The 25,072-nt window shown below is 32.6% G+C and overlaps 1 protein-coding gene across 1 annotated transcript in view; it reads right to left on the reverse strand.

The window, feature by feature from the left end:
• The window catches only part of LOC114328558 (uncharacterized), a 387,042-nt gene that overhangs the window by 119,726 nt on the left and 242,244 nt on the right, over positions 1 to 25,072 (reverse strand). The window contains exon 3 of the mRNA XM_028277429.2: positions 837 to 975. Within this exon, the coding sequence (XP_028133230.1) occupies positions 837 to 891 (55 nt within the window). The 5' untranslated portion in view covers positions 892 to 975. The remainder of the gene's footprint in view (positions 1 to 836; positions 976 to 25,072) is intronic.

The raw sequence follows: 25,072 nt of genomic DNA on the forward strand, positions 1-25,072 counted from the left end.
ACCCTGTACAGATTGTTTCTACGGACAACATTTTTAAAGTTATTCTAAATGTTTATAAACTACAAAATTTTAAAAATTTGGCATTAGAATTGTTGACTATGTTAATTATTTTTTTATCTTTTTTTAATACATTTTGATACTATCACTCTTCTATTTTCATTTGGCATACTCAGAATTGCACTATTTTTATTATTTTCTGTCTTATCTTATTGCAAAAGAAAGGTCTCTGGGATAAACAAATAGAATAACTCTTAAACTGATTAATGGATCGGTCTCAAATTTTGAGGGTTTGTTAAGTACCCTAATGTCAAACTTTGGGCGAAACACTAAAATTCTAAGGTAGTTTTAGTAAAAGTTATTAACATATAACGATATTCACTTATTTTGCAGTTTGCCTAGCAACAAATTAACTTTTTAACTTTCAAAAATCGGCATTTTGAAGGTTTTTTTAATGTTCTAAAAAACTGAATTTTGTAATTTTATGTCAACTATTTAGTTTTTGAATGAAGTGCAAAAAATTGAAAAAATCGCGATTTTTGCACTAAATTGTTAATAATTCAAAACGGACGCGAACTCTAAGCAGGAAACAGGTAGGTTTTCTTCCTATAGGTCTACAATAACTAAAAAAGTAATCAGCTACCTGGATCTTTAAGTGTCCCGAGAAAATCCTTATTACCCTGGACTATACTACAAAGTCACCTAAATAGACTTGAAATACTGAACCTCCTATTATTAATATCCACATTGATTAATTATGTATAAATGCACGTCACGATTAAATGCTAGTAAATTGTCTAGTAATGGAGCCATTAAATTAACACACAAATATCAGTTACCTGTACTCCTTTGAATAAATACCCAAAGAAAAAAGACCGACAGTCGCAGCAACATCCTTTCTAGTCTTCGATCGAAGAAAATCGATCACTTTAATGGACAATCATACTTCGTTAGCTTGTTTAATAGAAGTGCGTGGATCTGTAAAAGAAAATGAAAAGAATTTACTAAGTAAAAATATTGCTTACCATTTAAATCTAAACATGTACAGTAAATTCCAGTTAATTAACGATTGTATTTACAAAATTCTTCTGAAAACATTATTAACGCTTAATAGCTACTTCGTAATGACTCTATTGAATTGACAGCGGGAATAAATTCGAGAATTAAACGTATCGTTAGATATTACTGGCCGAAAGAAATATAGATCTTAAATGTGGCATAAATCCAACAGGTAACTTTTTGTGTCATTTTGTTTAGACGTAACGAACATATAAACATCGTAATAAAAACATGTACAAATACATCAACAGAGATAATATATATTCAAAGAAAAATAGTCTGGGAAAAATAACGTATGTCCGTAAAGTTTCCGGAAAATTTACCTGATTTTTTACTGAAATTTTGGTATTTTTAGTATTTCTCACTTGTAATACCGATAGTTTTTATTATTATAATATATGTTATGAATCTTTTAAAGATGTGAAAATTTGTGTGGAGAAAGAGGACCGAAATAGAAAGGTGATGGTTCGAAAATTATCATCCTATTATTTATATCTTCGCCTTCGCCTTACATGTCGGTCAACTTTGACCGGTTGTATCTCAGGAACCACACACTGCAATTATACGTTTTTTTCTTTTAAAAAAAGCGTCCTGTCTCGTTCTTTCCAACACTGTTTTCACATTTAATTTAATTTAATATTTCCCGATATATATATTTGTTTATAAGCCAAAAAATTGTTTATAATTTTAAAATATTCCTGACGCCGCTCAAATAGTCCAATTTCAATTCTGTAAAGTACATTAGATAGGTATAGTACCATTTTATACAAACATCATAGTTATTCTTATGCATCATAATTATTGTGGTTATTATGGCGACCCTAAATTTTTATTTAAGAATTTAATTGTTGCTAAACTTCTCATTCAATTTCCATCGGCTTCTGGAAATATAATCTATACCAAAAGAGCTTTTATATCACTAAGTTATTTAATTACATATTGATAAACAATTACTTATCTAAAATTTTCTAAAAAACCCGCATTCTCCGAGGAAAATTTTTGTGGAGTAAATCGGCAAAAACATGTCTATGCAGAATTTAATTACGGTGAATTTTTATTTGGGTGTTTTTGGTGTAAAGTTAAAATCTTTGGAGTTATAGAGCAAAAATTGAAAAAAAAAATACCAAGTTTCTTGTAAAAGGTATATATTAAAATACCCTAAATAAGGGTCACAATACAAAACGTTTTCGGATTAAGGAATCCATCATCAGTGTTTAAAAGCCCTAAAATTAAGTATAACCTAATTAAATGAGATAAAAGTTAAAATTGACAGAGGTTTTCAAGAACAAGAGGTCATACTTACAAAATTTGCATGCCTGAGCCACCAAAATGTGTAGGGTAAAAACTCTTTAAATGTAAATAATAAAGATATTTTACATATTTATATAAAATTCATCGGATGTTATAGATAAACCTGGATGTTACCCAGGGCAACACAGGACTCTCCCCACGTGGTTGGAACTTTTTTTGGAGAAAACCTCACATATTGGATTTCAATGGCCAACTGACAAGTGAATTCAAGAGCAACCCGAAATGACATCAAGAACTGTCAATGTAACCTAGTTGTAATATTACTTCACAGTAAGTGGTAATACAGAGTAAGTTGAAGTAATATTACAACTAGGTTACATTGACAGTTCTTGATGTCATTTCGGGTTGCTCTTGAATTCACTTGTCAGTTGGCCATTGAAATCCAATATGTGAGGTTTTCTCCAAAAAAAGTTCCAACCACGTGGGGAGAGTCCTGTGTTGCCCTGGGTAACATCCAGGTTTATCTATAACATCCGATGAATTTTATATAAATATGTAAAATATCTTTATTATTTACATTTAAAGGGTTTTTACCCTACACATTTTGGTGGCTCAGGCATGCAAATTTTGTAAGTATGACCTCTTGTTCTTGAAAACCTCTGTCAATTTTAACTTTTATCTCATTTAATTAGGTTATACTTAATTTTAGGGCTTTTAAACACTGATGATGGATTCCTTAATCCGAAAACGTTTTGTATTGTGACCCTTATTTAGGGTATTTTAATATATACCTTTTACAAGAAACTTGGTATTTTTGTGATTTATGGTATACAGCCAGCTACAGGAAGTTTATTTTCCTCGTGGATTTTGAAAAAAAAAACACGATTTTCGGGCGCCATTTTGTTTATAAAAAAAAGTAGGACACTATCTGCGGACTTTGCATACGTATATTATTAATATATAGGATCATAAGATTGGATTCCAGCAATAAAATTGCTGGTAAATAACTTTTCCGCTTTTCCTCGTATTTTGCTAATTAGCCCAGAGTAACAGAGAATTCGTGAGATTGGGAAAAATAAATGATGAAATTTCGCTAGAGTTAAATGATAAATAATTATAGAATACATAATATAATTACAATATATAATTTTAAATGCTTAAACTTATAATTTAATATAAGTTATCCTTTAACACCAAATTGTTCTATATGGTCCATATATTGTTCAGTAAAAAGTCACACCATTTTGAGGAGTTTGGGAGGAAGGTAGGGGAGAAGTTGGTAAATTAGGAGTTTTTTTACGTTTTTCGTCAATATTTCTAAAACTATGCGGTTTAGCGTGAACGGTGTTCTATACAAACATGTTCTACATTAAATTTTAAACAAGAAAAGTCCTATGCACAATCCTTCTAAAACGAACGGTTCCAATGTTACGGAGGTAGTATAGTATAATTGGTCCAAAAAAGGCTTAGCCCCGCCATCCCTAATTAAAGTTTCCCTCCAACACCAAATTGTTCTATATGGTCCACATATTCTTCAATAAAAAGTTACACCATTTTGAGCGTCGGGTTTGGGGTGGAGGGAAGGGGAAAAGTCGGCAAATTAGTAGTTTTTTAGGTTTTTCGTCAATATTTCAAAACTTAAGAGGTTTAGCGTGAACAATATTCTATAGAAAAATGTTCTACATTAAAATATTGAATGGGTTGCATATGTGAGTCCATATTAAATGTAGTAATGAAACACAGACTTACTCACAAAATGTGAGTAAGTTTGTGTTTCATTACTACAATGAAACACATACTTACTCACAAAATGTGAGTAAGTTTGTGTTTCATTACTACGTTCTACATTAAATTTGAAACGAAAATTTTAGTGTTGGAAAGATATTCATGCGACAATGTCCATAGAAAGTTCAGATTGGGTTTCTCCGTACGCAGAGATTTATATGGCCTAGGCCTGTAGAAGCCTCTTGGTGACGTTGAAGTTCCTTCAAGGGCTTATCAGTAACATACCACCGGCCATTGAAATAGCAAGTTATATTTAGAAAACACAATCCTGTTAAAAAAATTAGTTTGTTCAGTAATAATAATATAACTTGTCCAAGCAATATAAAATATATGGAAAACCTCCACTTTACACCCTCCGTAACTCCGGAACCGTTGACTTTAGAACAATTACTCATACGACCTTTTTTATTTCAAATCTAATGTAGAACATTTCTGTATCGAATATCGTTCACGCTAAACCGCTTAGGTTTTGAAATTTTGACGAAAAGCGTAAAAAAGTACTAATTTACCGACTTTTCCCCTCCCCTCCACCACAAACCCGACGCTCAAAATCGTGTAACTTTTTACTGAAGAATATGTGGACCCTATAGAACAATTTAGTGTTGGAGGAAAATTTTAATTTGGGATGATGGGGTTAGGCCTTTTTTTGGACCAATTATACTATACTACCTCCGTAACTTTGGAACCGTTCATTTTAGAAGGATTATACATAATACCTTTTTTGTTTAAAATTTAATATAGAACATTTTGTAGTTTTAGAAATATTGACGAAAAACTTAAAAAACTCCTAATTTACCAACTTCTCCCCCTCCTTGCACTCCATCGCGTGTCTTGAACCCTGTTTAAGCTTTTGCCTGTAGCTGCTATCAGAACTTCCCAACGGTGTGCTGATGAGGAAAACAATGAATAGCAACGTTCTAAAGTGCCGAAAAAAGTTGCTGAATCCACCTCAACTGAGGCAGCGTGTAAACAAACTAGGTTTAACGAATGATTTAAGCAAGGTACGAATTCAGCTTTAGGGTTTATTGCTTGAATTCTTTGCTGAACTATTGAATACTTTCCAGCCATAACAACATTATCATATGCTTGGCCTCTGCCTCTACAGGGACCATTCAAGTATTACGTAATGCAGGTTGGGGGGGAGGGGTCAAAAATCTTCAAAAATTGCGTTACGTAATAGTTAAACGCCCATTACAGTGCGTTACGTAGAGGGGGAGGGGGGGGGGTCAAAATTCTTCAAAAATCGCGTTACGTAATACTTGAACGCTCCCACAGTTGCTTATATCTAGGCCATCAGCTTGAATTTTGTCCAAAATCATCTTTGAAATTATTTCAGTAGTTTTGTCTTTAGTTTTAATTAAATCTATAAAAGATTCCATTTGGTACTTTTACTTCCTGATTTTCAATTACTACGTATCTTAATACCTGACTTCTTCTTCTACGGCACTACAGCCCAAATTGAGCCTTGGCCTCCTTTATTTTTTGCCTCCACCCTTGCCTGTCTGTGGCTGCTCTTCACCATACACGGACTCCTAAAAGGGCTTGTGCGTCGCTGTTTACTGTGTCTTCCCAGCGCTTTCGTGGCTTCCCAACCGGTCTCTTTCCTTGCATTCTAGCATTCAGAACTCGTTTTGGTAGCCTATCCTCTCCCATTCTTATCACATGTCCGGCCGATTGCAATCTTTGTAATCTAATGAAATCTGACAGGGGCGTTTCCTTATAAAGTTGATAAAGCTCGTTGTTGTATCGACTTCTGAAGATTCCGTTTTCCCTCACAGGTCCTAGTATTCTCATAAGTACTTTCCTTTCGAATGTGTCGAGTTTGTTTTTGGATATTTCTTTCAGCACTCAGACTTCACTGCCATAGCATGTTATTGGTCGAATTAAGGTTTTATAAATTCTCATCTTTGTATTTCGGTGGACACTTTTTGACCGAAATATATGGGAGAGGGCAAAATAAGCTCTGTTTGCCTGCGTTATTCTTTTCCTTATTTCTCCATCTTCTGATCCGTCGGCATATATTTCTACTCCCAGGTATGTAAACTTTTCAACCGTTTCAATGTCATCTTCATGTATGATGTTTTCTAGGACTATATTTCTTCTCGTCTGAGTCATTATTTTTGTTTTTTCTGTGTTAATTTCCAGACCTAGCATTTTTGTTTGTGTTTTCAACTCTGCATAATATGTTTCCTGTGCTCCTGTTGATGTTCTACTCATAATATTAATATCATCAGCATAAGCGGCCAGTTGAACCGTTCGGTTGGTCAGTAGATTTCCTCGTCCAGTTTGCATTTGCCTAACCGCATACTCCAGTGCCAGGTTAAACAATGTTGGGGCCAGCCCATCTCCCTGTTTTAGTCCCTGCGAAATGTTAAAAAAGTCTGTCCGGTGGTTTTGTATTCGTACACATGCCTGAGTTTCATCCATTGTGGCTTTAATGAGTCTTATTAACTTGTGTGGTATTGCCAATTCAGCCAATATATAGTATAGTTTGTTCCTTTTGACTGAGTCGTATGCCTGTTTGAAGTCTACAAACACGTTGTGAACATCAATATCGTGTTCCCATGCTTTGCTCAAGATCTGTTTTACTGTGAATATTTGATCCAGTGTCGATCTTCCCCGTCGGAAGCCCGTCTGATACTCTCCAATAATATTTTCTGCTAGTGGTTGGAGCCGCTGGTTTATAATATACGTGAGGACTTTATATGCTGTACATAGTAGAGAGATTCCACGGTAGTTTTGCACTGGAGTTTGTCTCCTTTTTTATAGATCGGGCATACTATACTTTTCTTCCAGTCGTCGGGTATTTTCTCTTCTTGCCATACGTCTCTGATGAGCGCGTGGATGTGACTTGCTAGGTGGTCGCCACCTACCTTATATAGTTCTGCTGGTATTTCATCAACTCTCGGAGCTTTATTGTTTTTCTGGGCCTTAATGGCTTCGAAAACTTCCTCTATGGTTGGAGCTTCTACTCCATTCTCTTCTACGTAGATCATACCCATTTCATCTTCCATGTCTACTTGAGTTCCAAGTAGTGTCTGAAAATAATGCTTCCAGGTTTCTGTGACTTTCTGTTGGTCACTGATTATTTGCCCACTTTCATCTTTACATAGACTTGTTTGAGGTTTATACCCACTTTTTATCTTTTTTAGATATTCGTAAGCCCCTCTAATTTCGTTGTTTTTGAAATGTTCTTCCATTTTTTCTATTTGTCCATTTTCAATCAATACCTGACTTGTTTGATTTTAATGAGAAAGATTTGGAGTGCTGTCGAATATAATTGAATAATACTTAGCCTTTTTTATTTGTCCGATGATATGTTGGCAAATGTTGGTTAAATTTTGCCGCCCTCTAACAAGTGCCGCCCGGGCGGGCCGCCCCCACTACGCTACCCCAAAGAATACATAACATCCAGTGTGGTCGGATTCTGTTATTGTGTTTTTAATGATATTTACAGACTAAACTAATCGAGTAACACCAATTGTTTCCAAGTATCTGCTAAAACAGATTACATTTTAAAAGGCATGTATTAATCAACTAATAACAATCATGTTAATAATGATTCTCATTCATTCTGGTAAGTAAACATGCACTTTTAATTTCCTTAGTTAAAGATGAACAAATACTTATTAGAGTCAATTATGCAAAAGAACACAAGCAATACAAAAAAAACCTACAGGAAGTGAGATAATTCGATGTGTTGAATTTCTCGTGTTGAAACGGCAATAGAAAAGAAAAAAATGTGTTTTATCTAAAGTCATTTGTAAGCCAGACAGACTTTAGTGATAAATGGTTTGCGTATTGTTCATTCAGTTCATTGTCTACCAGGAATGCCCAGAAGCGATTTGCCATAATTTAGCTGAATGCCTGTTGTCTGTTCTTGAATAATAGGGTCTCTACGGTTCTGGGCTGGGTCTGCTTGCTGTTAGTTTTAATGATGGTATTCTTATCAGCATACTAGATAGCAGTAGGAGTGATTATAATGAGAAAGTAGTAGTTGGCAAAAGAAGGATTACAAAGGGGCGTTATGAGAATTGCGTTCAAAACGAATTTGTGGCATGTTACATATAAGAAATTCGTTAGAATTAAATTAATATTTTCTATTTTAATAGACATTTTTAATGAAAAATACTATTTTCTGATGAAAACCAGTTGGTAGGAAGTTGGTAGGACCCAAATGAAGGAGTAACCGTGGATGATGTAATATTTATTTTTTAGCCAAGAAGAATAACTTAATATACATTCGATGAGAGCAATATTCCATTAAAAAAAGAATTAAATCAGTTAAAAATAAAGTGTAAGAAAAAATTAACCAAAAAAATGTATAACCAAAAAATAAATGTATCACAAAAAAATAGTGCTCATGTTGTACTCAGTACTCATTGATCTTCATATCATAAGGTGTATTGTAATGTTTTAAACTCTTTATTATTTATTACTTTATTCCTATCCCTATCCATAAAAACGGATCACTAACCTTACGCAGCGTTTCTGTACATAAACATAACCGTTGACTGTAGTCATCATGAGCAGTGGCGGCTTGTCAGAGGAGGCAAGGGAGGCTCAGCCTCCCCATAAATTTTTTACACACTCTACACTGTTTTGTGTATCATGAATCGTGAAAACAATAAGCACTCTCACTATTATACAACGTGTAAATTCCATATTATCACTAAATATCCATACGCACGGAGCATTAGCATTAGAACGCATGATCGCGTCTCAGTTTTATTAAATACTATTGTAGGCAGGACCCTGGGTTATCCCGAGATGCATGGACGGAGCCGAGAAGCCCAGCAGTATCCGTTGCTAATGCTCCGTGCAGCGCAGCAGGTGTTTAAGGAGACCCGGTCTCCTAACAGTGGCATCTACGGCGCCATCACACGCTGCCCGGAGATATACCAAGGGAGGCAGAGTGGCTTCTCGGCTCCGTTGCGTGGTTGCGTGCGTCTCGGGACAACGAATTTTAGGGTCCTGACTAAAAATAATGAAAAATCTAAAAGTGTGAATTTTGTTATGAAATTTGGTATGTGGGGTTATAATAATATTTGGAACAACTTGCTCAAATAACTTTTTCCGATATCTCTAACTCAAAGCAAAATATCGGTAATTTATCGTGTTTTTGAATTCGCAGTAGACCGCGTTTAGAATTAAAAAAATTCAGTTGAGTATCTTAAAAAATTTGAAGCTTCATTATGTATGGACTGCAAAACTTCAAATCTGTATTTATTTTGATATGCATAGGTATCTATTTACAAATAGATGGAATTGCTAACAAATAAACGACACAAACTTTGGTATTAAACTTTTACAATTAGACTAACTATTTTTAAAATGATATGATATCATGAAATTATGAATTAGGATGATATTATGAAATGTAAATAAAAAATGGTCAAAAAATGGAGCCTTAAATTACATTTTTTGGCGCATTTTTTTGCTAGTGCAAATTTGTCTAGATATTTTACAGTTAGGTATAGCCTCCCCTATTGTAAAAATCACGAGCCGCCACTGTCATGAAGCAAAATCCTGCTGCATTTAATCAATGGACTGCTACAGAACTTTCCGTTAGAGATCATCATAATGGATCATAATGGAAAATGTGGGAGTACCTAACCACTTAGTTAACCTAATACGAAATATGTATGGTTAAAACCCCAATCCAAAGGTAAAGTAGAAGGTATATATTCAAATACGTTCAAAACAAATAATAAAGGAACTAGTGGGACCGTGCAAGTTCGGAAAAGCGACACCTGGTTTCATAGCTCAGCAACTTTTTTCACATTTTTAATTGTATTGGCCAATTATATTAGTCCTGGTTGCTGGATAATTGTCAAGGCCACAGCCCAAAAAAATTATAAGTAGAAAAAGTAAGACTGAGGTTATGTTATTAAAAGGTAAACAATTGTATGTAGTAAATAAAATTAATTATTAAAATGCAGTACTGCAAGCAAAATACCATTAATTAAATTTAATTTTATCTAATATTTGCATATTATAAATATTCTGGAGCAACATATAATTTTTCTTCTTCAATGACAGCAGGTATGAAATATACGTCAATTTGACAATTTCAATTGACAATATAAATTATTTAAGAAAGTTTCAAGATTTCTCCGATATTTGCGCACGATCGTTTCTCCTATCCCCTCCAAGTACTTGCACACCGCGAAGACTGCATACTATCATCATTATTATATAACATATATTCTGAATATGTAATGAAAACGAGTACTAGTAGAAGAATAAGAATAAAAGGCAAAAAATCAGTAACCTGCGATACACAGCTATACGCCTATACTAGCAGCCAATTAAGGGCTCGTACAAATGCAGGCGGTTACGCCGCGATTTACCAGTTTAAACGATGGTAAAGTCGCGGTTGCATGTGTACGATGTCACTGAGCGGTTGCATTTGTTTCTATGTTAACTTGAACCGCGGCGGTTGGGGTTTTCAGGTAAACCGCGACGTCAACGTTGGCAAACTGCCCTTATACTCTGGGCTAATTAGCAAAATTGCTGGAAAAGTTATTTACTGGAATCGAATTATAAGATCTTCCATATTAATAATATAGGTATCCAAAGTCCGCAGATAGTGTGCTACTTTTTTTATAAACAAAATGGCGCCGACAAATCGTATTTTTTTCAATTATTGCTCTATAACTCCGAAGATTTTAACTTTACAACAAAAACACTCAAATAAAAATTCACCGCAATTAAATTCTGCATAGAGATATGTTTTTTACGATTTGCTCCGACGAAAATTTTCCTCAGAAAATGCGGGGTTTCCTAACAAAAACTCTAATTTTCAAATAAAGTTTTAGGTAAGTAATTATTAATCAATAATTAAATAACTTAGTGACATCAAAGCTTTCTTGGTATAGATTGTAATTCCAGAAGCCGGTGAAAATTAAACGAATATTTTAGCAACAATTAAATTGTTAATTAACAATTTATGATCGCAATAAAAACCAAAATAATCATGATACATTGATCAAACTTATAAAGATGAGATGCTTATTTAATATTTTATCGACAAAATATAAATTTTTTTTTTTGCATAATCTTTAAATTTTGAAATAAAATAGTTATAATACGCTGGTCTACTTAGTAAAGTACAAAGAAAGGTTATTTACCAGCAATTTTATTGCTGGAATCGAATTATAAGATCCTATATATTATTAATATAGGTATGCAAAGTCCGCAGATAGTGTGCTACTTTTTTTTATAAAGAAAATGGCGCCGACAAATCGTATTTTTTTCAATTATTGCTCTATAACTCGGAAGATTTACCTTTACCCCAAAAACACTCAAATAAAAATTCACTCCAATTTAATTCTACATAGAGGCATGTTTTTCCCGATTTGATCCGACGAAAATTGTCCTCGAAAATGTGGGTTTTCCCAACAAAATCTCGAATTTTCAAATAAATTTTTTGGGCCAGTAATTATTTATTAATAATTATATAGCTTAGTGAAATAAAAGCTTTCTTGGTATAGATTGTAAATTCAGAAGCCGGTGAAAATGAAACGAATATTTTAGCAACAATTCAATTGTTAATTAACAATTTACAGTCGCAATAACAACCAAAATAATCATGAGACATTGATCAAACTTAGAAAGATTATAAAGGTGTCATGCCTATTTAATATTTTGTCGACAAAATATAAATTTTTCATTTTTTTGCATAATCTTTAAATGTTTATAAAAAATTGTTATAAACAAATTAACATTTCTCAGAAATTGTGTATTTCATAGGTCTTGAAAATGAATGCTTTAAAAAATTTTTCCAACCATTTGCAAAAAAGTTATGAAATAGCAAAGTAAATATACGATAACTCCGTTGTTTATAATTTGTTTTAATTGTTTCAAAGCTTAAAAGTGAGACTGTAGTACAATTTAATTACTCACAAAGAATGTCAAAAATTAGTGCAATGGTTATATTTTAATCAAAGATTAAAAATACTTTTTTTTGTAATTTTTAGCGCAAAAGTAGGCCTGATATAGAGTCGGAGCTAAAATGTTCACTCGAAGCGACTGACACGCAGCATACATTATTTATTAAAAGTGTACGTAGCGCGGCCGCCGGTCGTCGCTCCGAGTGAAAATTTTAGCTACAGTACTGAATTATTCTACTTTCGCGCGTGTAAATTACAAAAAAAAATAAATATAATCTTTAATTAAAATATAACCATTAAACTTATAATCAATATTTTTTTGTAAATAATTAGCTTGTACTTTAAACTTACTTCTACGCTTTAAAAGAATTAAAAAAAATTATAAACACCTTAGTAATCGTATGTTTATTTTGCTGTTTCATAACTTTTTTGCAAGTGGTTGCAAAAAAGTTGTAAAGCATTCATTTTCAAGATGTTTGAAATGCGCATTTTAGCTATTTTGTAAAATTATAATATAATAAAAACTTTCTGAGAAACGTTAATTTGTTTATATCTATTTTTTTAAACATTTAAAGAATATGCAAAAAAATTAAAAATTTATATTTTGTCGAGAAAATGTTAAATAGGCATCTCATCTTTATAAGATTTCAAAGTTTGATCAGTGTATCATAATTATTTTGGTTATTATTGCGACCGTAAATTATTAATTAACAATTGAATTGTTGCTAAAATATTCATTCAATTTTCACCAGCTTCTGGAACTATAATCTAAACCAAGAAGGCTTTTAATTCACCAAATTATTTAATTATTGGTAGATAATTACTTATCTAAAACTTTATTTGAAAATTAAAAATTTTGTTGGGAAAACCCGCATTTTCCAAGGAAAATTTTCGTCGGAGCAGATCGGAAAAAACACGTCTCTATGCAGAATTTAATCACGGTGAATTTTTATTTGGGTGTTTTTGTTGTAAAGTTAAAATCTTCGGAGTTATAGAGCAATAATTGAAAAAAACACGATTTTCGTGCGCCATTTTGTTTATAAAAAAAGTAGCACACTATCTGAGGACTTTGCATACCTATATTATTAATATATAGGATCTTATAATTCGATTCCAGCAATAAAGTTGCTGGTAAATAACTTTTCCCAAAAATGGCCTATTCTCCGATAATCAGCCCAGACTATTATAATGTACGAGGCCTTAATCGAAATGATTAACTACATCACCGAACGGCTACGTCGGATAAGCAAAAATTCAGATTTCAGATCGACACCGGAAAAACAAAAATAATGGTCGTAGACAGGGCACAAAAATAAGAGTTACGTAATCGAAGGCTGTCGACGAATATTCGCAAGAAGGTCCTAAAATGGTACGTGTGGCGTATATTATTGTATAGTTGTGAGACATGAACGTTAAAAACTGCGGTGCTAAATAAATTAGAAGCATTCGAATTGTGTTGCTATCGACGAATCCTAAAGATATCGTGGGTTTTCGCACACTTCCAATGAAGATGTTCTCCAAATGATGAATTCAGAACGTCTGCTCATAAACATCATAAAAAGGAGAAAAACAGAATACTTCGGCCATATAATTAGAGGACCTAAATACCATCTACTGTGCCTGTGTATACAAGGAAAAGTGGAGGGAAAGAGATGGATTGGCCGAAAGAAACTTTCATGGTTGCCTAATATTAGACAATGGTGTGGTTTCACGGTAGAAGAATTATTTCGCGCTGCAGCTGATAGAGAGAGGTTTCAGGAACTTGTAAACATGATGACGGCCAACGTCTGGATATGGACACGGCACCTGAAGAAGAAGAAGACAGGGCACATAATAATCTACAACAAATGTACCAAGTAGCAAATTTATAAGTAGTAGAGAGATTTCTATACTTGGGCCCCGTGATAACCAACAATGACGATAGCTCCTCAGATATCAACCTAGCAATGGCAATAATATCAAGGAATACTAATCTCAATTTTTTGCTATGGTCATCAGAACTATGGTCAACATTTTTAAAGTACCTTTCACTAAAAAGAGAGAGATTCTGGCCATTCAAGAAGGAATCCCACTCTCTCTTTTTGGTGGTATTTTAAAAAGTTTGACTATAGCTATGATGATGGCTTTGTAAGCGGAAAGTGCCAAGCTAGGAATTTAAAATAACTTTACACACTTAAAAAATACGATTCTTTCCCATTCTTTTACTTGTCAGAAGTGTGTACAAAAAACATATCAGTCTTTTCAACATTTTTATTTGTTGCCAATGTCGACACATAAATGAAATACTGATTATTCTACGGTTTATTTCTTTCTTTCTTTCTAATTTTACAATAAAGTTTTGTACTAATAGTCGTTTCAAACGAAGGAGTGAAATGTGCACACTTGTCTTAATAGTCCATTCATTAACGGTAAAATATTGCAAAACCTTTAAATTTTAAAGAACCGCTTGGATTGACATGAAATTTGGCATACACATAGATAACAAGTCAAAGAAAAAAAGTGATATTGTGCCGATATGTACTTTTGCCCTGGGGGTGGTTTTCACCCCCTCTTGGGGGTTAAAAAATATTCGTCCAAACAAAGTCAGGAAATGGGTAAACTGGCTAATTTAAAGTAACTTTTGTTCTTTAGAGTTTTTTCACTAAGTCAATACTTTTCGAGTTATTTGGCAGTGAATATGTTCATTTTTTCAACAAAATAACCACACTTTTAGACGGTTTTTCGCAAATAACTCAAATTGTAAGTATTTTGTCGAAAAAGCATTCTTAGCAAAAATATAGCCTAAAAAAAATTTAAAAAAATAGTGAATATATCACGTTTTTTTATTTAGTAGAAGCAGAGTTATAGCTAATGAAATATAGGTTCATATTCGTCAAACTCCAAGTGGAATACTTTAACGTGAAATAACCAAAAATGAAGCACATTTCGGGGAAAACTCATTTAAACTTATTTAAAGTGTTTAAAAAAAGCTTCATTTTTGTTTTATAAAAAAAATTTCTAGCATCAAAATTAAACAAGTTACGCTCAAAATAAAGTTAGTCCCTTTTGGTTTTGGTAAAAAAATCGAGAAAATCACCCCCTAATTAGTATCTTAAATGAACTTAATCGTAACGACTTCACAAGTTTCTTGACTCGTGTATATATTGTTTATATGATCTGTAAGTTTCATCGGTTCAAAGTCCTTATTATTGAAACGGCTGTAGTTAAAAGGGGTTGAACGAGTCACTGATCACGAATGTATGCAAATTTAGAAACACCAAATCTTGATCAATTTGTGTCTAACAGAAAAACAAAAAAATACATGATATTCAGAAAAGCAAATCTGACTTTTTTGCATTTCGAGACTTTTGGTATCTCTAACAATTTTTAAGTTATTTTGAAAAAAGCATATTTTTCAAAATTTTAATTTTTAAAAATTTTACTTTGAAACCAAATTTTTTCAAAAATAAACACTTTGAATCGATGAAACTTACAGATCATATAAACACAATATAATTAAAATAATTTATGGAGCGGCAACGATTAATTTCATTTAAGTTGCTAATTAGGGGGTGGTCTTCCCGATTTTTTTTTTGCAAAAACAAAAGGGACCAACTTTATTTTGAGCGTAACTTGCTTAAATTTAATGCTAGAAACTTTTCGTAAAAACATAAATAAAGCTTTTTTTAAACACTTTAAAAAAGTTAAAATGGGTTTTCCCCAAAAAGTGCTTAATTTTTTGGATATTTCACGTCGAAATATTCTATTTGAAATTTGGTGAATATGAATCTATATTTCATTGGCTATAACTCTGGTTCTACGAGATCCAGAGACCTAACGCGTACACCATTTTTTTAATTTTTTATAGGCTATATTTTTGCTAAGAACAGTTTTTTCGACAAAATACTTACTTTTTGAGTTATTTGCGAAAAACCGTCTAAAAATGTGGTTATTTTGTTGAAAAATTAACATATTCACTCGCAAATAACTCGAAAAGTGTTGACTTGGCGAAAAAGCTCTATAGAACAAAAGTTACTTAAAATTAGTCAGTTTACCCATTTCCGGAGTTGTTTTGGACATATATTTTTTCACCCCCAAGAGGGGGTGAAAGTCACCCCAGGGCAAAAGCACACGTCGGCACAATATCACTTTTTTTCTTTGACATGTAAGCTATGCGTATGCCAAATTTCATGTCAATCCAAGCGGTTCTTTAAAATTTAGAGCAAAAATCGTGAAAGAATGGACTATAAAAGAAAAGTTTTAAAAATAGATAAGTAACGGAAAATATTGGAAAAGCGAGTTTTATGGAGAATAATCATGGATACATCACTTTTATACACTAAAACAATTAATAGGAAAAAGAAACAGACCAGTTCATCATCATGGTATCTACACTCCTAGCGGAGTGATTGCCGCCCTCTTTGGGTTCTTCCGATTCATTTGTCCCAGGGAATCAGGCCGCATTAACATTTTGGTTTTACAATTATTGGTTATATGTCTTAGCGTCTTCTATAACATTTCTTCACTCGTTCCTGTTTTGGCTTATGGTTGTCCATTATTTAACTCAGTGGCGTAGCTAGCCCCACGGGGGCCCCATATCAAAGTTTGTCGCGGGGCCCTTTTCCCCCGCGACAAAAGAAGCAAAAACGCTTGTATAGAATCGAATAGAAATATGCTTTATTGTCACTGAAAATTTTACAATTTTATGGACAAAGCTTACAAAAAGTCGGAAAAAAACAAATACAGTTTACCGAAATTACATAAATCGTCAATATTAGTACAAAATAAAAGATAATGAAATAAAAGAAAACACACAAAACACCCAAATATAGATAATAATAATAAACCTAATAAATTTTAATTAACCAAAGTCGAAAAATAGATTTGAATTGTCGAGACTCATTGTTTGAAAACAGATTCAGCTTTTTCAATCCAAGGATGAATAGGCATTGCAAATGAGCTTAAACAAAGGAGCTCTGTTGTTATGGTATAACGGCGAGCGACAGGCAAATACACTTCTCCAAGAAATTAACGTATGTACCACCTAAAAATTGGTCATTTTTGATGTCTCGAATTTCCTGAACCTGTTGTATGATTTAAGTGATTTTTTAATGTGATATAGCCTTATTCTTTAACAATGTCACTGTAATAATATTGTTGCTAGACAGATAATTTGTCATTATATACCGGGTGTGCCAATCAAACTGTGATTTTTTCTATCAAAGTTCGCGTTACCCTGTGGAATATTTAAGCATTTGTAAAATGCTGAAACTAAAACCCGACTACATAATTATAGTCTAGTACTTGTAAAATAAAATTACACTACATGTAAATCAAAATGTAAATTCGTACAGGTTGGAACAAATTTTTTATCAAAGTTTGGGTGAGTACAATATATATTTTCAAGAAAGTATCCAAATCATATAAGGGAACCATTGTTTAAATAATTAAAAAGGGGTCATTTTTGCACCATATTTACTTTTTTTAACTGCTGAGGTAATTCACGTTTTAATGAAGGTGTTTAGAATATTTTTTTGCAAACTGAATGGTAAGTCTTTCACCTAAGACTTACTAAATTCAATTTGACTCCCTATTTATTTAAAGAATTGTATATAAAACTTTAAAAACAAATTTGCAAAAAAATAGTATTTGCGATTTAAATAGGCACTATAAAATATTTTGTTTGATAGGAGAAATTGCGCCATTTTCCAGTATTAAGCAAAAAAAAAATTGGTCAAAAATATTTAATAATTTATGAGATATTGAATTTGTTTATTAACTGTCACTATATTTTCAATTGCAAAAACGCGGTTGTTGCCAAAAGAATTTAAACCTGCAAAAGATCTCATTATTTTTATTTTTATGTATATTTTCAATAAATGTATCGATAAATTTAAATTTTAATTAAACTCCTCTCTAAAATGGCATTTAAAAATTCAATATCTCATAAATTGTTAAAATATTTTTCGACCAATTTTTTTTGCTTTATACTGGTAACATGACTTCTCGTATAAAACAAAATATTTTATGGTGCATATTTATTTGTGTTTTAAGTTTTGAATATAGTTATTTAAATAAATAGGGGTCAAATTTAATTTAGTAAATCTTAAGTGAAAGCTTTATTTTTCAACTTTGTAGAAAAAAAACCGTATAGACCTTCATAAAAGCGTGAATTACTGCAGAGAAGTGAAAAAAGTAAATATTGTGCAAAAATGACCCCTTTCTAATTATTTAAACAGTGATCCCCTTGAAGAATACAAAAGATATTTTCAAGAAAGTACTAAAATCATATTATGATTTGGATACTTTCTTGAAAATATCTTTTGCATTCACCTAAACTTTGATAAAAGGCTGTCCACAATATGTCTGCAACGAATTCTGCAATTCTTTGGTCACGTGGTTCTCAGAGGTGACGACAGTTTCGAGAAATTAATTGTTTCTGGAAACGTTCCGGGAGAAGATCAAGAGGACGATCACCAACTAGATGGTCCGACCAAATAAAGAATTTAGCTGGAAACTCATTCTGCGAAGCTCTTAGAGCGGCTGAAGATAGAGACCAATGGAGAAACATTGTTAGGAATATTGGAGGAAATCACGATCCCTCAGTAATGGGGAAACGACAAGAGAGAGAGAGAGAGAGAGAGAGAGAGAGAGAAACTTTGATAAAAATTTAGTTCCAACCTGTATTTAGTACGCAAATACATTTTAATTTTTTTTTATTTTATTAGGCTATTATAGCAAACATTCTGTTGTTTTATTCATTCGCTTTTGGTTCATTCATTCTTATGTTGGATAATAAAAAAGTTAGGTACTTTAACAACTAGCCTTGTTTTTCGTCAATACAGAGTGTTTTTAAATAAGTATGGCAAACTCTAAGTGGTAATTCTGCATGAAAAAATAATGACAGTTTGTGTTTGCTTTATAAACCTGCTAGTGTGCAAATGCTTCGTCTCCGAGATAGGGTTATTAAAATTTTTCTTACAATCTGACGATTTATTTATTGTCCTAAAACCGGTTAAAATATGCAAGTAAAATTTGGTGTGTTTTAAGAGGTAGTTATTGTGCGTTTTTTATATACATACAATTAGGAATTTAATATTCATCATTGGCGCGCATAAGGTTAATATGACCCATCTGTGCGCCAATGGTAAACATGAAATTTTGTTAAAACCCAACAAATTTCATTTGCATAATATATCAACCGGTTTTAGAGTAATAAATTAATCGTCACTTTGTAAGAAAAATGTCAACACCCCCTATTTCGGACATACGTTTATAAAGCAAACTGTCATTATTTTTTCATGCAGAATTAGCCCTTAAAGTTTGCCATACTTATTTAAAAACACTCTGTATCGATGAAAAATAAGGCTAGTTGTTAAAGTATTACCTAACTTTTTTACTATCCAACATAAGCGAATGAATCGAAAAACAGAATGTTAAGAACACATGAGGCTATAGTTGGGTTTTAATTTCAGTATTTTATACATGCAAGAATATTCCACAGGGTGTAGTGAACTTTGAGAAAAAATTACTGTTTGATTGGTACACCCGGTATACAATGACAATTTACCTATCTAGCAACAATATTATTACAACGATATTGTTAAAAAATACGACTATACCATTTAAAAAAATATCGGAAAACAGGTTTAGGAAATATGAGACATAAAAAATAACCAATTTTTAAGGTGATACGTTAATTTCTTGGAGAAATGTAGATATACATAAATACAATTACAGATAAAGAACAGATTATACGAACTTGCATAATATACCCGAACAATACATACTATGTTTCAAATATTCAAAGATAAAGCAATTACAAAAATTGCAATTCGGCATTCTTCAATATACATTATACAATAACTCACACAGCCAACGGAATTGACAATGAGAGGTACCTTGAAAACAATAAAGCTCTGTTCTTATGGGGCAGAGAATAGATAATAGATAGATATGATTTATATAGGTATATATAAAGAATCCACTACACCAAAATGTTGATATCCAAACAACATACACTGTTTCAAAGCGTTTTAATAGTGAAATAATTGTAGAATATTTAGTTCAATCTTTGTAAATGGAATTTTGTTTCGACATGCCGCGATGGGGCCCTTGAATGTCGGGGGCCCCGTATAATTGATACGGCTGATACGGCGGTAGCTACGCCCCTGATTTAACTCCCATCTTCTTAAGGTCCGCAATTATCTGGTTCTTCTATCTCGTTTTCGATCTTCCATGTGGTCTGCCTGTTGATGGTTGATTGTTGATTGGCAATCACCAATAGACCAGTTCATTTAATAAAAATAAATAATAAGATATTGTACCATAACAAACGAATATAGAACAATCATAACAATACTAGTCGAGGAATTGAAGCATTTTGGCTCACAATTTTTTCGTCCAGCATGGATTTACTTGAAATTTTCACAGAAGGTAGGGAATAGTCCAAGTATCATTTTCTATATCATGCCGCTGTACGCTAAAACCTTGGGGGTGGTTGCAACCCTATCTCGGGGGTGGGAATCTTTTATTACATTTTAACCATGTAAATCGATGTAAAAGGTACTTCTAAGAAAAAAATGTTTTTTACATTTTTTTCGTAAAACTAATATTTTTCGAGTTATTCGCGCTTGAAAGTAACAGTTTTTCGATGAAAAAATCGACTTTTTTAGAGGATTTTTTGAGAATACCTCGAAAAATATGCATTTAATCAAAAAAACTGTGGATATCAGAATTGTATCTTTTAGTAATACAAACCAAATTCTTTTTCTGTAATATCTTTAAGACCAATACAAACCGAGATCCGGCATGTTAAAAGTTAGCTTTTTTCATCAAATGCATAATTTGAAATATTCAAAGTAAAATAACGGAAAAACTTTGCATTTTTCGAGGAAAACTTAAATTATCTTGTTTCAAGTATGTAGTTAGCCGTTTCAAAAAATAATAATGAAAAGTTTCTAGCCTCAAAATTAAGAGACTTACGATCAAAAAAAAAGGTCGGTACATGCTTTTCTCTATGAAAAAATCAGTGAAAACAACCCCGTAACTACCCTTCTAATTAAAAATTGGTCTTCACCTTTCTGTAATTCCTTTTATATTTATATTATCAATACACCCAAGAAGTTTTACCTATTTAAAAGTCCTAATTTTAGAAAAATTGGAGTTTAGAGAAAAATAAATTTTTTGAAATTTCCCATTTTTCACCTTTTACTTCAAAATATCTCCGAAAATACTGGAGATACGAAAAAAATGATGGACTACTAAATTGTAGATTTTTAATAACTAAAATTCCCTTAGCATAGATTTTTATTACAGTGAATAGTTAGCGAGATATAGCTGTTTAAAACCTCTATTTAGGAGCAAACACCCCCTTATTCGATCCCTTTAAACCCACCCTAATTAAATACTAAGGGATCTTACAGAATTTAATTTACACAGTCTTATTATAACTCTTCAAAAATCCTACGAAGTCATTTTTGAAAAAACTTTTTATCCCCAAAAATGAAGGAGCTATGTTTATAAAACGAATTTTTTTTTTCGAAAAATTCGGATAGTCTGCTTATGGATAATTTTCAATGTATGTATAATACCACAGAACCGGTTCATATATACTGGAAGATGACTAAAAAACTATTTGAATTTGTATTTGTACATATTTGTAAATTCTTATTTTTGTGTAAATAAATGTTTTTGTAAATCTTTAATTCTACTTTTTTTTCTGTACAGATCTATTAAAATATCTACTTATAAAAACTGTAATGTTATTAAGGGTGGTTTTTAAGGGTTGAAATATTATGATATTATATCCTAAAGTATAAAACAATCATTATTTAACCAATCAAAACCAAATTTTACCCATATTAAAGTTTACAATGTTTTTATATAATTTTTGACAATAAGGGGTAGTTTACACCCCTAAAAATAATCAACACCATTAAGCATGAAATAGAATATAAGCAAGTACAGGGTGAGATGATCTCAATCCCAAATTATTATGTAAATCCATGCAAGCGGAAATTATTCTTTTAGGATAAGTACATTTTTTATATATAGCTCCAACAAGGGTGGTTTTAAGGGTTGAAATATTATGATAGTATATCTTAAAGCCTTAAAGCATAAAATAATCATTATGTAACTAATAAGAACCAAATGTTGACAATATTAAAGTTTAAAATGTTATTTTATAATTTTTTACAATTAGGGGTAGTTTTCACCCTTAAAAAACCAAAAGCGTACAGCGGCTCAATATAGAAAATGAACTAGAGTGTGTAATGAGCCTAATCCCAAATTTTTGTACAAATCAATGCTGGACGAAAAAATTGCGAGGTTTTGCCATTTTTTCAGCTTCATTTCCTCGACTATACCTACCAATATATAAAATGGACTAAAAACGGAACCACATAATTATCTGTATACAGGGGAATATCGCTGCTTGAATTTATATCAAAATTGTTAACCTAAATCTTGTGACAGAACTTAATTAACATTGTAGGCATTTCAGCAGAACAAGAAGGATTCTGGACCAATCGATCTACAATTGACTTGGTCTTCATATTAAATGCACTAGTAGAGTAGAAGAGTCCATTAATTTCAACAAACTCTTTTTCATGTGTTTTGTGGATCCCGGCGATTTTTTTATTTTACCTAGCCTAACCTAAGCCAGAGTAAGAATCGCCTAACGTGTTTTAATAGCAATGGGGTCAAATAAGATATCGTTTTAAAGATGTAACAATTTCTTATTTTAAATTGGGCCCAATATATTTTATTTCTTTAAAAATAAATACCTTTAAACTTAATAATAAACCAAAAATGAATAACCATTTTCAATGTCGTTGCAACACGAAACTAAAGCCGCGCGATATTCTAGTATTCTAGTCCAATCAGAGAGTGCCGCAAGCACCTCTACCGGTTTCGAAACTTATTAGTCTCTCATCAGGAGGCACATATGCTGCTCTCCCTGATCCAACCAAAACAAACCCCGGCGTGCAGTCACGGATCGCAACGAACGAAATGGCATAGATGCCCTAGCGGCAACTGCTATCAAAAGTCTAAATTTTCACTCTAATGGCATATAAAGCAACATAATGCTACTCTACATCCCACCAGAATGAAAACAATGGGAACCTTCTCTGGTTACACCTCCGAGGCTTCTACAATTTGCAAGCCATACGGATGCCGAGACTAAGGAAGATGAGAGAATTTTACAATATATAATTCACGTCCCATCTGCTCAGCGCGGTAAAGTTCCAACGATAATAGTTCCCTTTGTACTCCAAACAGAGTAAAGTAAATCAAAAATGAATAACCATTTTCAATGTCGTTGCAACACGAAACTACAGCGGCGCGATATTCTAGTCCAATTAGAGAGTGCCGCAAGCACCTCTACCCGTTTCGAAACTTATTAGTCTCTCATCAGGAGGCACATATGCTGCTCTCCCTGATCCAACCAAAACAAACCCCGGCGTGCAGTCACGGATCGCAACGAACGAAACGGCATAGATGCCCTAGTGGCAACTGCTATCAAAAGTCTAAGTTTTCACTCTAATGGCATATAAAGCAACATAATGCTACTCTACATCCCACCAGAATGAAAAGAATGGGAACCTTCTCTGGTTACACCTCCGAGGCTTCTACAAATTGCAAGCCATACGGATGCCGAGACTAAGGAAGATGAGGGAATTTTACAATATATAATTCACGTCCCATCTGCTCAGTGCGGTAAAGTTCCAACGAGAATAGTTCCCTTTGTACTCCAAACAGAGTAAAGTAAATCAAAAATGAATAACCATTTTCAATGTCGTTGCAACACGAAACTACAGCCGCGCGATATTCTAGTCCAATCAGAGAGTGCCGCAAGCACCTCTACCGGTTTCGAAACTTATTAGTCTCTCATCAGGAGGCACATATGCTGCTCTCCCTGATGGTTATTCATTTTTGATTTACTTTACTCTGTTTAGAGTACAAAGGGAACTATTCTCGTTGGAACTTTACCGCGCTGAGCAGATGGGACGTGAATTATATATTGTAAAATTCCCTCATCTTCCTTAGTCTCGGCATCCGTATGGCTTGCAAATTGTAGAAGCCTCGGAGGTGTAACCAGAGAAGGTTCCCATTACATTGTTTTCATTCCCATTACATTGTTTTCATTCTGGTGGGATGTAGAGTAGCATTATGTTGCTTTATATGCCATTAGAGTGAAAACTTAGATTTTTTAATAATAAACATTTCGACATGACATTTATGACCCTTAATCTCTAAGCTATCACTGGAAACTACTAATGAGGTGTAAAACAATAAAAATATATCTTCTACCATTCTACCCGATTAGAATAGTCCATAAATGTATTAACATGACCTATGTCACAGATGGCGTTCAATAAATTAGATTGATTGTTTTTTTGAAATATAACTATTCCATAAATACATCTTTCAATTAATTTACTTTACACCATAAACATTTAGTTTGCAGATAACGTTGCTATTATATTTTATGAAATTATCGATATAATAAGCCTAGACGGCATATTAAAAAACGTTGGGTTGAGATGTCTATAGTTCATTGTTTCCACGTTTAAATATAGTATTTTCCAAAACAAAGATTGTTTTAACAAGAATAACCTGTTTTTCCATAAAAGTAAATAGCGTCTAATTTTTTTTATTTATTTTGATGGCTTTGGTAAAGACCAATTATTATTAGCCAGAGTGTCTAAATTAGAATCAGGAAAATAATTACAAATCTTTAAAAGGAACATGGACAATAGAGATCAGAATATCCAATAGGTCTTACACCAACGAAAGATAAAAATTAATGTTTGGATAATATTTATATAGTATTTGCATCCCAGATTCGTATGGAAATAACACAATGGTAATCAAAAATAATCAAATCAGGTATCGTCAAGTGCGGCAATCTAATCTTATAAAATCCTAATACGACAAGTCACGCTGTGTGTCCGGTATGGTTTCGATATATGCATAAACATTGAATGACGTTTCATAAACGTAATTTCATTTTGTTATATCTTTCTTATAACAGCTCCAGAATGACTGACTCTAATTAGCTAATTTCGATTTTAAAACAATTGTAGAAGTCGAAGGAAGGT

Source organism: Diabrotica virgifera, chromosome 5 (genome assembly GCF_917563875.1).
Source record: "Diabrotica virgifera virgifera chromosome 5, PGI_DIABVI_V3a".
In the NCBI taxonomy this organism is placed as follows: domain Eukaryota; kingdom Metazoa; phylum Arthropoda; class Insecta; order Coleoptera; family Chrysomelidae; genus Diabrotica; species Diabrotica virgifera.